This window comes from Gobius niger (genome assembly GCF_951799975.1).
Source record: "Gobius niger genome assembly, chromosome: 15".
Lineage (NCBI taxonomy): Eukaryota > Metazoa > Chordata > Actinopteri > Gobiiformes > Gobiidae > Gobius > Gobius niger.
Window position 1 is genome coordinate 26,072,731 of NC_136866.1, and position 14,280 is coordinate 26,087,010.

Below are 14,280 nucleotides of genomic sequence, written 5' to 3' on the forward strand. Positions count from 1 at the left end.
TTCAAATTGATATCTTTGAATTAATTTTTGTCCCTTATTCACATGCAGTGTCTCACCTTAAAGGGATGTTTCATGATTTTTGACATAGGGCATTTCCTAGTTATCCAGAGTGTTGTTGATTTCTGGAGATTTATTTTTTATTTTTTCATCATGCAGTCCTTATTTTTGAAGAGTTTAGTGGTGCTAGGCTAGTGCTAGGCTAGTGCATGTCTATGGTAACTAGTAGCCTGCATCAAAAACCTCTTCTAAATCATGGGTTCATCCTCCAAGCGTTGCCATGTCTGATATGTAGAAAGCTCCTTTTTGAATTGCGACGTAGCTTATGGTGCATTCACGTGGACTGGGGTGCTTGTTTTCCCAAGATGTGACGTCATTGTCCCCAGTTGGTTTGTGTTCATGTGTTTTTTATGTGGGAAAGTGGGGATTTTGATGTCATCAAAGAAAAAAGGTCTTTTATCACTGATTAGCGCTTAGTTTAGCTAATCATTTAAACGTGCTAGCATCTCAAAAGCTAAACTCTAGTTTGTTAGTTTAAAAACAAAACATGTGAATTTACTTTTTGCAAAGGCAGGCATTTCACTCGCAATTTTGTTACTACGAGGATGACGACAGCTAGCACTAAACTCAAAAAAGTCGCAGTGTTTAACAAAAAAGCTCACATTAGACGATAAAAGAACAAATCAGCTGATTTCCGCAGTCAGGTGCGGAAGTCGGGAAGCTCGTTTTGGCCTGAGTTCTCCAGACGTTTTCCCCAGTCGAGCGAGCGTTCACGTGAATTGCCCAACTGGGGAAGTCGTTCGCCCGAGTTCCCGAGAACCACAAGAACGCAACAATACAACAAGGAAGCTGATGCTGCTCAAATATAAGTTCTTTTATATCCAAAATGACTATATTTAAAAAATGATTCAGTCGACACAGACATTTATATGGGTAGTCTGGTGTTATAAGTGATTTTCCTCAGGTGCACTGTGCTTGGGTCAGACTGTTTTAATGCAGGCTACTAGTTACCATAGACATGCACTAGCCTAGCACCACTAAACTCATCAAATATAAGGACTGCATGAATTAAAAAAAAAAAAAAAATCTCCAGAAATCAAGAACACTCTGGATAACTAGGACATGAGGCCCTATGTCAAAATTCCCTTTAAATATTTCAGTGGCCAACAGGTTTTCCCTCTAACACAAAGGTCCAATCCAAATCTAACACTTGCGTCACAAAGTAAACGATTTGGCTCCATTAAATTACGGACTCGTTGTTTATTTTACAAGTCTTTCAGATATTTACAGTCACAAGGTCAAGGTCCATTTTGGGGAAATTCTCGCAAGTCGTTGCCGCGTTCGGCACAAGAATTTACGCCAGGAGGCAAGTTTTTGTTTTGTAGGCAACAAACAGACTGTACAAAAGTGGCACCGAGCCTGACCCCAAGTCCGTGTTTTTTGGAAGGCTTGGAAAAACCACTTAGGTAAAGCTCAATCCATCGGGACTTCCATCGCAGACGCCGAAACTTGGACAACTCCCTGCTGCTTCTCCTCCTCCGTCAAACTTAAGTGTTCGTAGATTCCCTCGGCCCCCGTCCCCCCCCCCGTCGGCTGCGACCCCTCTCCAGTCAGTGTGTCTAATTTTAGCGGACGGACGGCCTGCAGGGAGCGAACAAAACAACACCGAGAAGCTGTATGTCTTTCCGAAAAAAGAAATGTCCCGAAAAAGTCCCGCGCGGCGATTCCCAGAAGGGTATGTTCTTCTGAAAGTTCGTCCGTCTTGGAATCCCCGGGGGAAGGGTTGTTATTTTTTTTCTTTTATGTGCCGAAAAAGGACGCGAGGGGTGTGTGGGGGGAAAGCGGCCCGCTACATGTGTCCCGGTTTGGAGAGGTAGGCGATGAGGGCGACCACGACTCCCACGTACACGCCGGTGCCTATGGTGATGGAGAGGGCGGCGAGGAACAGGGCCCTTCGAGAGGCGATGTTGGCCAGCGGGAAGTCGCCTTTGTTCACGGCCTTGGTGGTCTGCAAAGAGAGAGAGAGAGGGAGGCAGGGAGGGAGGGAGAGAGGGAGGGAGATATATATATATATATATATATATATATATATATATATATATATATATATAGAGAGAGAGAGAGAGAGAGAGAGAGAGAGAGAGAGAGAGAGAGAGAGAGAGAGAGAGAGAGAGGGAGGGAAAGAGAGAGGGAGTGAGAGAGAGAGAGGGAGAGAGAGAGCGAGAGAGAGGGAGGGAGAAAGAGAGGGAGTGATAGAGAGAGAGAGGGAGAGAGATAGAGAGAGAGCGAGAGAGAGGGAGTGATAGAGAGAGAGAGAGGGAGGGAGAGAGGGAGGGAGTGATAGAGAGAGAGAGGGAGGGAAAGAGAGAGGGAGTGATAGAGAGAGAGAGGGAGAGAGATAGAGAGAGAGCGAGAGAGAGAGAGGGAGAGGGAGAGAGAGAGAGGGAGAGAGAGAGAGAGGGAGGGAGAGAGAGGGAGAGAGGGAGAGAGAGAGGGAGAGGGAGAGAGAGAGAGAGAGGGAGGGAGAGAGAAAGAGGGAGAGCGAGAGAGAGGGAGAGAAAGAGAGAGGGAGAGAGAGGGAGAGAGAGAGAGAGAGGGAGAGAGAGAGGGAGGGAGAGAGAGGGAGAGAGAGGGAGAGAGAGGGAGAGAGAGAGAGAGAGAGAGGGAGGGAGAGAGAAAGAGGGAGAGAGAGAGAGGGAGAGAGAGAGAGAAGGGAGAGAGAGGGAGAGAGAGGGAGAGAAAAAAAAAATAAGAGCGAGGAGTTAGATGTGCTTTGCAAAGACCTTGAGAGAAAACATGACCTATTTCTCCATCAAAAGGAAGCACAATTATTCAAGCTGTTCTTGGTGGAGACAGGAAGAAGATTATTCAGCGCCATTATCGGGGTTTCTACAGGTGGCAGCGAGTCATAGTTAACGCTTTGTGAGATTTGTAAACATTCAATCAAACAGGGCATTGAGGGCAAATGTCGGTATTCAAAGCTAAACTGGACACAACAGAGAAGCTTTGAGGAAAAGATTGTGTAAAATTTCAGTCAGAACTTCAGCTTTAGACCAGAGTTTTCACAAATGTATGCAGTAAAAAGAGTTGTGATGTTGTTGTGGTTTATCACGGAGCAGGACTCTCTCAGCAGCATCTATGACTCCAGAGTTCTGAGGAAAGGAACCCTGATCTCCACAGACTTCTCACACACTCTGCACTCAGGGCGCAGGTTCAGGTCCCTCCCTCTGGGGACAAAGAGGGCGACCTCTTACTTCTTAGACAGATGTTGTTACTTCTTAGACAGAAGAGGGCAGACAAGGGCAACATGCAGAATTTATTACTTAGTTTATGGGTTAAGGGATATTTCAGGATTTTTGACATATCTAGCTATCCAGAGTGTTTTTGACTTTTTAAATTCATGAAGTCCTTATACTTGAAGAGTTTAGCGGTGCTAGGCTAGTGCTAGGCTAGTGCATGTCTATGATAACTAGTAGCCTGCATTACAAAACTTTTCAAAATCATGGGGTCCTCCTCCAAACGTTGCCATATCTGATTTGTAGAAAGCTCCTTTGTGAATTCCACGTGTAGTGATGCGTCCGCAGGTAAACAAACTATACTGTAGATCACTCCGCGGCTGAGTAGCTACAACCAGGAAGTTGATGCTGTTATTTTAAATGCAAAATTGTTATTATTATTATGGTATTTCAGGCATTATTCAGTCAACACAGACATTTATATGGGTAGTCTGGCATTATAAGTGATTTGTCTCAGGTGACACTGTGCTCGGGTCAGACTGTTTTTAATGCGGGCTACTAGTTACCATAGACATGCACTAGCCTAGCACCACTAAACTGTTCAAATATAAGCACTGCATGAATGAAATTTTTTTTAAAAAATCTTCAGAAATCAACAACACTCTGGATAACTAGGAAATGAGGCCCTATGTCAAAAATCCGGAAACATCCCTCTGTGACGATTGGACAAATCCACATGGAACAAACAAAAGTGGAGACAGTATTGACAATGATGAGCTTGATGTTGGTCAGATGAAAGTAGCAGGTTTGTGAATTCAATCCCTTTCTGTTTGGAGACTTTTCCCCCAAACTTTTTAAATCTTGTTGAATCATGTCGGCCTCGGCTCCGACTGAAATGATCACATGACAATCTAGGACGTCGTGAACTCATATAATCGAGGAGATCTGCACTTTTCAGGTCACTTATTCATCTAGCACAGATTAAAGAAAGCATAAAAGTCATCAATGGCAAACAAAAGCAAATGTTTTTTTAGTATTTAGTTCAAAGCCAGTAGCCTACAAACATTTATACATTCACTGGAACATGGAATGAATAGTTACATCACAAAAATGATCTGAAAATAGTTCTGCGAGATTGTTTCCATAACTAGTGTTTGTTCTCCTCCTCCTCCTTCCTCAATTTCCAACCAAAGTAACTATAATCAAGCTCTTTACGGTGCGGCTGTAGGAGAAGAGCGCGAGAAAACTGAAAGGAAAATGGACAAACTGGAGGGAAAGGTTTGCGGTAACCCGGGAGAACGCATGAGAAGAGCACGACAGCCTGGAGGTAATGATCGTGTCGGGAGAAGAAACAAGCGGGAGACAAACAAAACCGAGACATACGAGGCTAAACCTGAGCCGCGTGTTGTTCATAATGACAGGGTCACAATAGGCAATTTGGATAAATGCGTTTGATGATTATAATTTAGCGGCGCGTGAATGTTCTCTTGGCAAAACAAGCTCCAATTAAGTTTTTTTCCCGTCACTCTTCGGTTGTTCAGAGAGGTCACATGGACAGTTTTGGAAAGTTTGAGTGTGGAGCACGTGCTGGAGCATTTCGTTTTGCTTCATTTGCAAACACACAAAAATGCTTTCAATATCAAAGTCAAGGGACATTTAATGACACAGTTGCATTGAGTAAGTTGTAGGAAAGGTTTGGTTTATTTCTGGTTTAGGCCTCTATAACTTTGATCTTTTGTTTATGTATAAGGATCCCCATTAGCGAGACCCATGGGCCACCTAATGTTCCTGCTCTTGTCTTGGTTTAACCTGGTCTAGATCTTGTTTAGTCTTGAGTGAAGTCGAGTATTTTCAGTTTGCCATGAGAGGATTAAGCAAGTGATCAAGAGATAAACAAATGACCATAAATAATGAAGTGATTGAACGAGTAGTTTTTTGGGAGTCCTGGATCAAAAGCTCAGTTGGAGATCCCGCATAACTAATATAAAATTAAAATTACCCAATAGCATTGCACTAATAGGTAAAGTAAAACATATATTGGGCAGTAAATCCCTCTATGTTCTTTATTGGTCTCTTGTATTGCCCCATATAAGTTATTGAAGTCTGGGGAAATACTTATAAAAAACACTGAAACCCTGTTTTATGAAGTCACATTAAAAGTGGAGGATTTGATCAAATTCAAAACTCTACTGATAATGTATAAAGTCAAACATAATCAGCTTCCTTCAAATATTCAGAAAATGTTCAGCAATATGAAAGATACAATCTTTGAGGAAAGAGGAACCTGGTCCGCACCTCCTTAAAGAGTCTGTTCCTACTGAAGGGGCAGATCTTTGGAAGGACCAAGATGAGGAGGTTCAGGTTAGCACCTCATTTGAGCAATTCAAACATAAATGTTAAAAAGCAATACTAGACCAATATGCTAATGTCAAACCATGACCCTAACTGTTGCTTGTTTGCATCTTAAAGCAGTACTAAGTAACTCTTCCCCCTAGAGGCCATAAGCACAACTGCAGGTGTAGTAGCAAGTTACGATTTTTTAACTTATTAATTGTCTTGGAGAGCAAATACTACGCTGACATTAGTGTGTATTGCTTTCTCCGCACCGGTGGCAGTCAAGTTGCAAACATGGTTTTCTGGCCAGAGACACCAGGGGGAGATGAAAGACCCTCCAATCATCCTATTAACACCTGTATTTCCCCCACAGGGACTACGAAACGGATTTATTAAGGTAAACACGTTACTTAGTACTGCTTTAAAGGGCCTAGATACAAGTTAGTCATTTCATACTCACTACTGCCACCTCTGGTCTTACGTGTAACCGCACCTTCTATATTAAGCTCGTGCATGACGGCACTTCGGACCCGAATAAACATCTTTCTGAGTGACAGTGCAGGATTTTAGAGGCAGTTGTGGTGAACAGGCCTGAGCTCATTCTACACATTAGGACACATTTTTAAACTCCGTACAGTCCCTTCAACAATGTGATCGTCTGCATATGGACATTATTGTAGTCAATATCAACTAAAGAATTGTATCAATCAAATGGAATGTATGTCAAAGGCTATGTTTGTTAATGTGTGAGGAGGAACATTGTTGTTACTAATAACAACCTTGCAGCCCAAATAAACTAAACTAAAAAGATGTGAGGAAAGCAGAAAGCAGAAAGCAGTTCCTGGATACTCGTGGCTCTTGCTTGTGCTGATTGCAAAACAAGCATTCCCCTTTTCTCTCTGATCATCTTTACATTCTCATCTTGCGGCCTCTTCATGCAGAATTTCCACCCTCTCTCAGGACACACTATAAACTTTATTCCACTGTGACTTCAACACTGGCCCCGTCCCGAGAGAAAGAGAACAGAGCCGAGAAGAGAGCCGGCTCTGGTTTTGAAGAGCGCTACGTGGGGCTGTGGGCTCTACAAGCCGCGGGAACCTGATCAAAACACCAGCACGACGCCGCCCCCTCAGCCTCTTTCTGCTTAAAAAATAGTCTGTTGGTGGAAAAGCCACGGAGAGGGATGTTGTACATAAGCCATTCCCAATGGATGTCTGTCCAGCCCGTGTCCAGCCCCCGTCCAACCTACTCACTGCCAGTGCTTAATTTCTAAATTTGTAGTATCAGGAACACTTTTGGTCTAAAGTGATGGATTCAGGGAACGCGCCAAAACATTTGCTGGGACACTCTCATTAAACACCATTACATCAGAACAAATATTTGAATATTTCAAATGAAGCGCTGCTCACTGTGCCAGGTATGAAGCTGAAGATTACACAGAGCACACCCTGGCGGTTTCCCAAAGCTTAGGTACCTTGCCTTGCCTTGGTGTTGAAGGCACTGCCTCCAAACTCACTTCCTTCCAGTCCAAGGCAAGTGTCCTGCCATGGTCCAAAAAGAGCTGCTAATGGAACACACTTCAGAGCTAAAGGAAGTGACATCACAAAATAAAACAGGAAGTTGTGTTTCATCCAGGGGAGAGGAGAGGATCTGCTGAGGAGGGGCGTTCTGAAGCGCTATCATTTTATTTTTTACAGAGTACAGATGAAAAAAAAAAAAAGTAGTCAAAGATGATGAAACCGATTTGAAAATACAAAATATAACTCGAACAGGTGACTAAAAACTAAAATAAAAAGTTTAGATTTGAAAGTGCCTTATGTCACTGATGTATCCTTGGTATATTAGCCACATGCTAAGCTAAGGAAGGACACATGCCTCTGTATGACTTGAACATTGGAACAGCACTTGGGCGACCACTGAACACTTTTGACCAAGACACTGAACACTTTTGACCAAGACAAGGTAAGGTCCCTCGGCTTTGGGAAACAGCCCTTGTCAGCATGAATGTTGTGCCCGTAGACTCTGACCTACTTCTTCATAAGGAAATGGCGCTGGCTCCTATGGACTTTCCAACTTTTTTGCCCCTCTTTAAATCATTATTGAACACAGACTTGTCATTCTTAGCTCCACATGTCTGTCTTAACATGTGCAACATCATCCTAAATGTATCCTTTCACTATTCCTATTCAAAAATTGAGGAGCTGGTTCTATGAACAAGCTTCAGCCTGCACCATTCTTAATTTTACAGTCTATGGTCGGACCTCCCCTCCTGGGACCGCCATCTTAATGTGGTTGAGGGGTCCTGGAGCTCTGTTGTTGGGGTCTTCGTGCCCCTGGTAGGGTCTCCCATGGCAAACAGGTCCTAGGTGACGGGTCAGACAAAGAGTGGTTCAGAAGCCCCTAATGAGAGAACAACAGGATGGATGGATGGATGGATGGATGGATGGATGGCCCTCAGGAGGAGCATTTTGGGAGCTAAAGAAAGCCACTGGAGAAGATTCAAAACTACTCAAAGATGTGCGAGTGGGTCGAGCCACAGCTCCAGCTCTGTTTTTGATGAGAGAACAACATTGTAACATGGTAAGCCGGTCTAAAAGGTTGATTTTACACAATACAGCCCCCTTTAATAAATCCTCAGGAGCTGCTCGCCGCAGATAATGGGCTCCCTAATAATAAACCACAGAAATAAACTTATTTCGGCCTGATTTATGAGTTGTATAGGGTTTGTCCTGGTTTCGTTTCTATAGTTCCTGCTTATTCTTTACATTAACCTACATACTAGACACTAAATGAATATAATCCAAAGATTCCATCCGCACAAGTCCCTGATCGCTTCCATCAAAGAAACCATTGTCCTTCTCTATTCAAACAACTCTTCCATACATCCGACGTCCTCTCCCCGCCGCCTCCATAATCGCACCCATTGATTCATATGTGCAGTTTTTAGGTCAGTTATATTTAATGGCACTGCCTTATCTCCTCGGTGCACTATCTGCGGCGCGCTAATCCCGCTAGCGCTATCTCCGCTGGTAAACTGCGCTTTGTGGCCGTCGCCTTTTCTTCCTCGCAGAACGAAGCTTTGTTCCGAGACGCTTTGAACGCCCCTCTTTCTTTTTTGTTTTGCCCCAGTTAACTGTAGTGCACTTGATGTTTATGGAGTATTTCATAACTCTCCCTGGGCACATACGTATGGGCACGCTGCTTCCAACGCTCTCAAAGCTACTGCAGACAGGGGTGCAATGAGATTATAGAGGGAAAGGCCACCGACTTGCTGCGGAACAGTTTTGTCTTGAAAGAGTGTATTTTAGTGATGACATTTATAGATTTTATATAGTTTTTAAGAAGCCAGACAGAAACCTCGTGTTGTCTTAGGCCTAAGTTGCTCAGAGGTTTGGTATTTTGTGTCGTACTAAAGTAACAGCGCAGGTCCGTGTGTCTTCATCACTAACTGCAGAACTGAAGGCTGCAGACGCTCCAGACCTGCAAAGCTACATCCTCCAAAAACACATAAATCTGCGGCTTTGTAATGGGTTCTCCTGCAGACGGCCCGGCTGCGGTGAATGATAGATCCAGTGTGCCGGACAAATGAGTAAGATCCAATCTTGGGCATAATCTGTGCTTCGATAGCTTTGTTTCCAGAACAAGCATAATGTTGTCCAGGAACAGCCCAAACACAAGCCTCAAATCAAATGTGAATGAATCGTTACACCAATTAGAATTTATTATGTTTACGGCAGGAAACTTTTTGCCACCGTTAGAGATCGTGCTCTTTGCAGGTATTTGGCAGAGGTGGGAGACTCGTCATTTTGAGATTTACGTGACCAAAGCTCTAAGACTTGGCTTGACTTGCTGTTTGTGACTTGAGACTTAACTTGGACTTATTTGCTGTGACTTTATAGTTATTATTTATTTGAGTGAAACAGCGGTGCATCTATATTTACATATGGTGATTAGCCAAATGCTTTTTCGGTTTCCCAATGGAGAGCGTCTAATCAGTACAGCTCAAAGAGGCAGGAGGAAATATGACGTGTTTCATTGGATGTATTAAAAGTTTTCTACAGTGACTGAAGAGGTGAAGATTCATAGAAATGCATTAAGGACAGGGAAACGTTCGAAACAATGAGTGTACCTACGGCACAGACAGGAGCCTCCAGAACGACGATGTGTATGAGCTGATCAATGACAGAAATCTTGGGGGCTTTCCGGTGTTTTAAAGCATTCTCTCAAAAGTTGCAGCATTTAGTGTCTATTTCCTGCAGCCGCACAGAGCCCAGTGCCAGCGGGACTGAAGGCTGTGCGGAATCTACTTTGAGCAGGGGCGAATCCGAGTATACAGGGGCTGGGGCAATACAGGGGAACCACTGACAGAAAAACTGGCAGAAACTAAGAAAAATACAAATATTATTTTTTATTTATATTTCAGACTACAGGGAAAAGCAGCGCATGTTTAAAAGACTCTGTTTCCATTTTTTTTTAAGTAGGCCCCCTTCCTTATAATGCTGTCCCCGTGATTTTATACATAGACTGGAGCATTTGAAACATATAAATTTTACATTTTGTAGCGATTTGAATATTAATTAGACTTTAAAAAAAGTTGGATTTTAGCCCAAATTTTCAAAATCACTAATCTTGAGAAAGCACTTAATATGTAATTGAAAAGAATAATTAGACTTAACGCTGATGTTTACGACTTGAGATGACTTGACCAAAGCTATGACTCGACTTGACTTGACCTCAAGACCAATTGACTTGGACTTGACTCGAGACTTGCATTCAGTGACTTACTCCCACCTCTGGATTTGGTAATAATCTCAAACACATCTTTATCGCTATCTTACACTTTGTTGTAGTAATCTAAAACACCTGAAACTACATATTATGTCGTTTTACTTCCTGATTTTCTGGCAATCTCCACATAAGCCCTTCCACTTGCTCCCCTTTGCTGCACAGCTGTTTTAAGAGAAGAGAACAAACTTTTTACTTTGCAATGAAAGGATTACGTTGAATAAGAGATTGCGACATGAGGATGAATATAATGGAAAATCCTCTCGAAGATGTGCTGTGCGTTGAAATAATTTATACATTCTGGTCACAGGTTATTGTGTCCGCGGTTGATTTGGACTCAGCGGATCAGAGAGAAGCAGCGACACAAAGGCAGCTCATTACGGCCTTGTCAGCTTCCTCTTCGCTCTTTATCCCTTCCTCATGCCACAAAGGAAAGACCTGGCTGTGCCTAACAAGCCCCAGAGACACCTGGACCTGACCCGGACTGATCAAAGAGGGCAGTAATTGGGATTCGGATCTGACAATGAGGTACAATATCTCGATGGACTGAACACATAGGAGCTTGTCTGGGAGCTACAAACTCTACATATACTTCAGTTTTCAACCACTCAAACGATGAAAGAATATTATTCATTTTTATGGTGTTCATTGGGTCCACAAATATGCTTTTCTTCGAGCTACGTCCTTTCAAGTTTCAACAATTGCCACTTTTTCAAACGCTCAAAAAGCCCAACTCCTTTTCTCTCCCAGTACCTTCCACGGTCGCCGGTTTTAGGCACAGAACCAAATGAATAATAAAGCGCTCTTTAGCCTCTGTCGCACACGCAGAGCAATCAGCTTTGTTGTTGGGGAGGCTCAGTGCAGGGGCATGAAGTGCAAATGAGGCAGGGAAACGCGGGGAGGGGTTTCTGCAGCTGGAGGATGTGCTGCCAAAACCAGAGAGGCCAAGAAGCTGCTAAATTTGGGGGTTGATTTACGACCAAACGACTGAAAAAAAAAAAGCTCTAAATCTAAATGCATATCCCGTGTTCATTGGATTATGTAAACCGTCTTTCATTTCAGATTTCAACAAACATGCTCTTACCCTTTATTAGTTTGCTCAACCAGAGCACACTTTATTGGATCAAATGTTGTTAATTTGCCTGTCTCCACCATTCGGTTCAAGCGTGTAATACTCCAAATATCCAGTTTGGGGTTGGACCAGTTTAGACCTGTTTGGACTGGTTTAGATCAGGTTTGGACTGATGTAGACCTGGTTTGGACAGGTTTAGGCCTGTTTGGACCGGTTTATGCCTGTTTTGGGCTGGTTAGGACCTGTTTGGACCGTTTTAGACCTGGTTTGGACTGGTTTAGACCTGGTTTGGACTGGTTTAGACCTAGTTTGTACCGGTTTGGATATTTCTAGACCTGGTTTGGACTGGTTTAGACCTGGTTTGGACTGGTTTAGACCTGTTTTGGCCGGTTTAAACCTGGTTTGGACCGGGTTCAGACCTGTTTGATCCGGTTTAGACCTGGTTTGTACTGGTTTAGACCTGTTTTGGGCTGGTTTATACCTGTTTTGGGCTGGTTTAGACCTGGTTTAGACCTGGTTTGTACCGGTTTAGACCTGTTTGGACCGTTTTAGACCTGGTTTGAACTGGTTTAGACCTGGTATAGACCTGGTTTGTACCGGTTTAGACCTGTTTGGACCGTTTTAGACCTGGTTTGAACCCTGTTTAGACCTGGTTTGGACCGTTTTACACTTGGTTTGGACTGGTTTAGACCTGGTTTGGACTGGTTTAGACCTGTTTTGGGCTGGTTTAGACCTGGTTTGGAGGGGTTTAGACCTGTTTGGACCGTTTTAGACCTGGTTTGTACCGGTTTAGACCTGGTTTGGACTGGTTTAGACCAATAGTGTGCACTGTTCGTTCACACTATTGGAGTGAACGAATAGTGCAATGTAAAGCGTCTATGAGTGTCCAGAAACCGGGTTTTGTGGCTAATTCTTATTTTTTGGTCAGGACCGGGCATCAACCAATTATTTGTACAGCTCAATATCACAACAGGGGCTGCGCCAAACATTAAGTCAATGAAACAAAACAAAAAAACAACATGGAACTTTCCATCCTTCATCCCCAACTCGTGCTCTCAAACACACTCTCAGTCATACAGGCCTATTGTACATGTTTAGTGGTAGGGGAAACCGGAGTACCTGGAGGAAAGCTACGAGAACATTGCAAAACTCCACACAGAAAGACCTCGTCCGGCCGGATATCAAACCCGAGACCTCCCAGCCGTGAAGCGCTAACTGCTGCGTCACCATGCCGCCAATAAAATGCAATTACTTCTTTTTTTTCCACCAGTTTGGCTGTTAGCTGGAGAGGCTGATGTTAATGTTCTGCTTCCTGTAAATAACGGCCAGTGCTGAGATGCAAATAGCTGGAAACCTTATTGTCGGGCGTCTGGACGTTCTCATTTGGGTTCTGTTGTCGTGACTGTAAAATGCCAGATGTACAATGTGGAGACGGTTGTTTTCATCGCGCTCCTGTTGGGTCTGTTATTTTATTATGGGAAGAAACAAAAATCCATAACAAGGTGAGTGTGTGAGGGATGGTTTCACAGGGCAAGAGTTCAACACCGAGGCCATTTACAAAAGAAAGAACAGACTGTTGAAAGTGCATAAAACTTTTCTTTTCAAGTAATCTCCATTTCGCCCCCAGAGAAGATTGTACAAGCAGAGAGTTGTGAAGAAATTAAAGCGCTGCGTGCTATATTATGGACAATTCTTATCGATCGCAGCCCCAGAGGCAAGCTAATGCTCTCTCTTAAAGTTGTAAAATGTGCATATAATTGAATAAGAAGAATCGGGATACTCGATTTTGAATCAGCTTCTTCTGCAAAACAACTTTTCAGGCTTGTCTGAAAAGTAAAAGTGCGTAAGATACACAAAACTGTACAGAAATAATAAAGCCTAAATAAAAAGTCCCGTCTTCACCACCGCAGCGGAACCACCAGCCTCCGAAGCCTCTGTTCCCTTCAAGTTTGTCTATAAAGTGTCCTTGGAGTGTTTTGGAGAATACTTTGTAATTGTATTTAGTTACAGAATAATGAATACTTGCCTAAACATATATTTTGTAACTATTATGTTACTTTGTCCAGAGTATTGTCTGAAAACGTATAATATTTTCATGTTAATTGACTTCAAATCATAACAAAGCCGCCCAAGAAGTGACTTCCTGTTTCGATCCAGCACGCCAAAATAAAAGCACCATCTTATTCAATAGTTCAGCAGTTCATTAGTTTAACTTTCTTTCTGCCTAACTATTAACAGACAAAACACTTCAAATGTGTGTATTTAATTATATTCTTGTGATGTTGCAAGTACCTGCTGAACTAATCAATGAGACGAGCTGTGTGCTTTTATTTTGGCGTGCTGGATCGAAACAGGAAGTCACTTCTTGGGCGGTGTTGTTATGATTTGAAGTTATAATTTGCATTATATTTATGTACAAATATGGGTATAATTACAAAAATGTTGGCTACGCTTGTTGGAACCTCTGCTATTTACCAATAATTGACTCATGCATAACTTCAAATCAGAACATCGCCGCCCAAGAAGTGACTTCCTGTTTCGATCCAGCACGCCAAAATAAAAGCACACAGCTCATCTCATTGATTAGTTCAGCAGGCACTTGCAACATTACAAGAATATAATTAAATACACACATTTTAAGTGTTTTGTCTGTTAATAGTTCGGTAGAAAGAAACTGCTGAACTAATTTTTCGATAATGTTTCGTTTTGAAGTTATGCACAGTCAATTAGGAGTTCAAAAACACTCTTGGCAAATGCACACACATGCATTGTTTGTATGAATTGTGGCATAAGGCATTTTGAATCTTTATTTCATTTCACTGGCCACTAAGCACCTTCTATACTATTACTATACTA

At 42.8% G+C, this 14,280-nt stretch overlaps 1 protein-coding gene across 1 annotated transcript in view; it reads right to left on the minus strand.

Annotated features, from left to right (window-relative positions):
- Positions 1-1,823: 1,823 nt before the first annotated feature.
- syndig1l (synapse differentiation inducing 1-like) overlaps positions 1,824-14,280 on the minus strand; it is a 138,575-nt gene continuing 126,118 nt past the window's right edge. Inside the window, exon 4 of the mRNA XM_079572834.1 lies at positions 1,824-2,005. Coding sequence (XP_079428960.1) covers positions 1,847-2,005 — 159 coding nt within the window. The 3' untranslated portion in view covers positions 1,824-1,846. The remainder of the gene's footprint in view (positions 2,006-14,280) is intronic.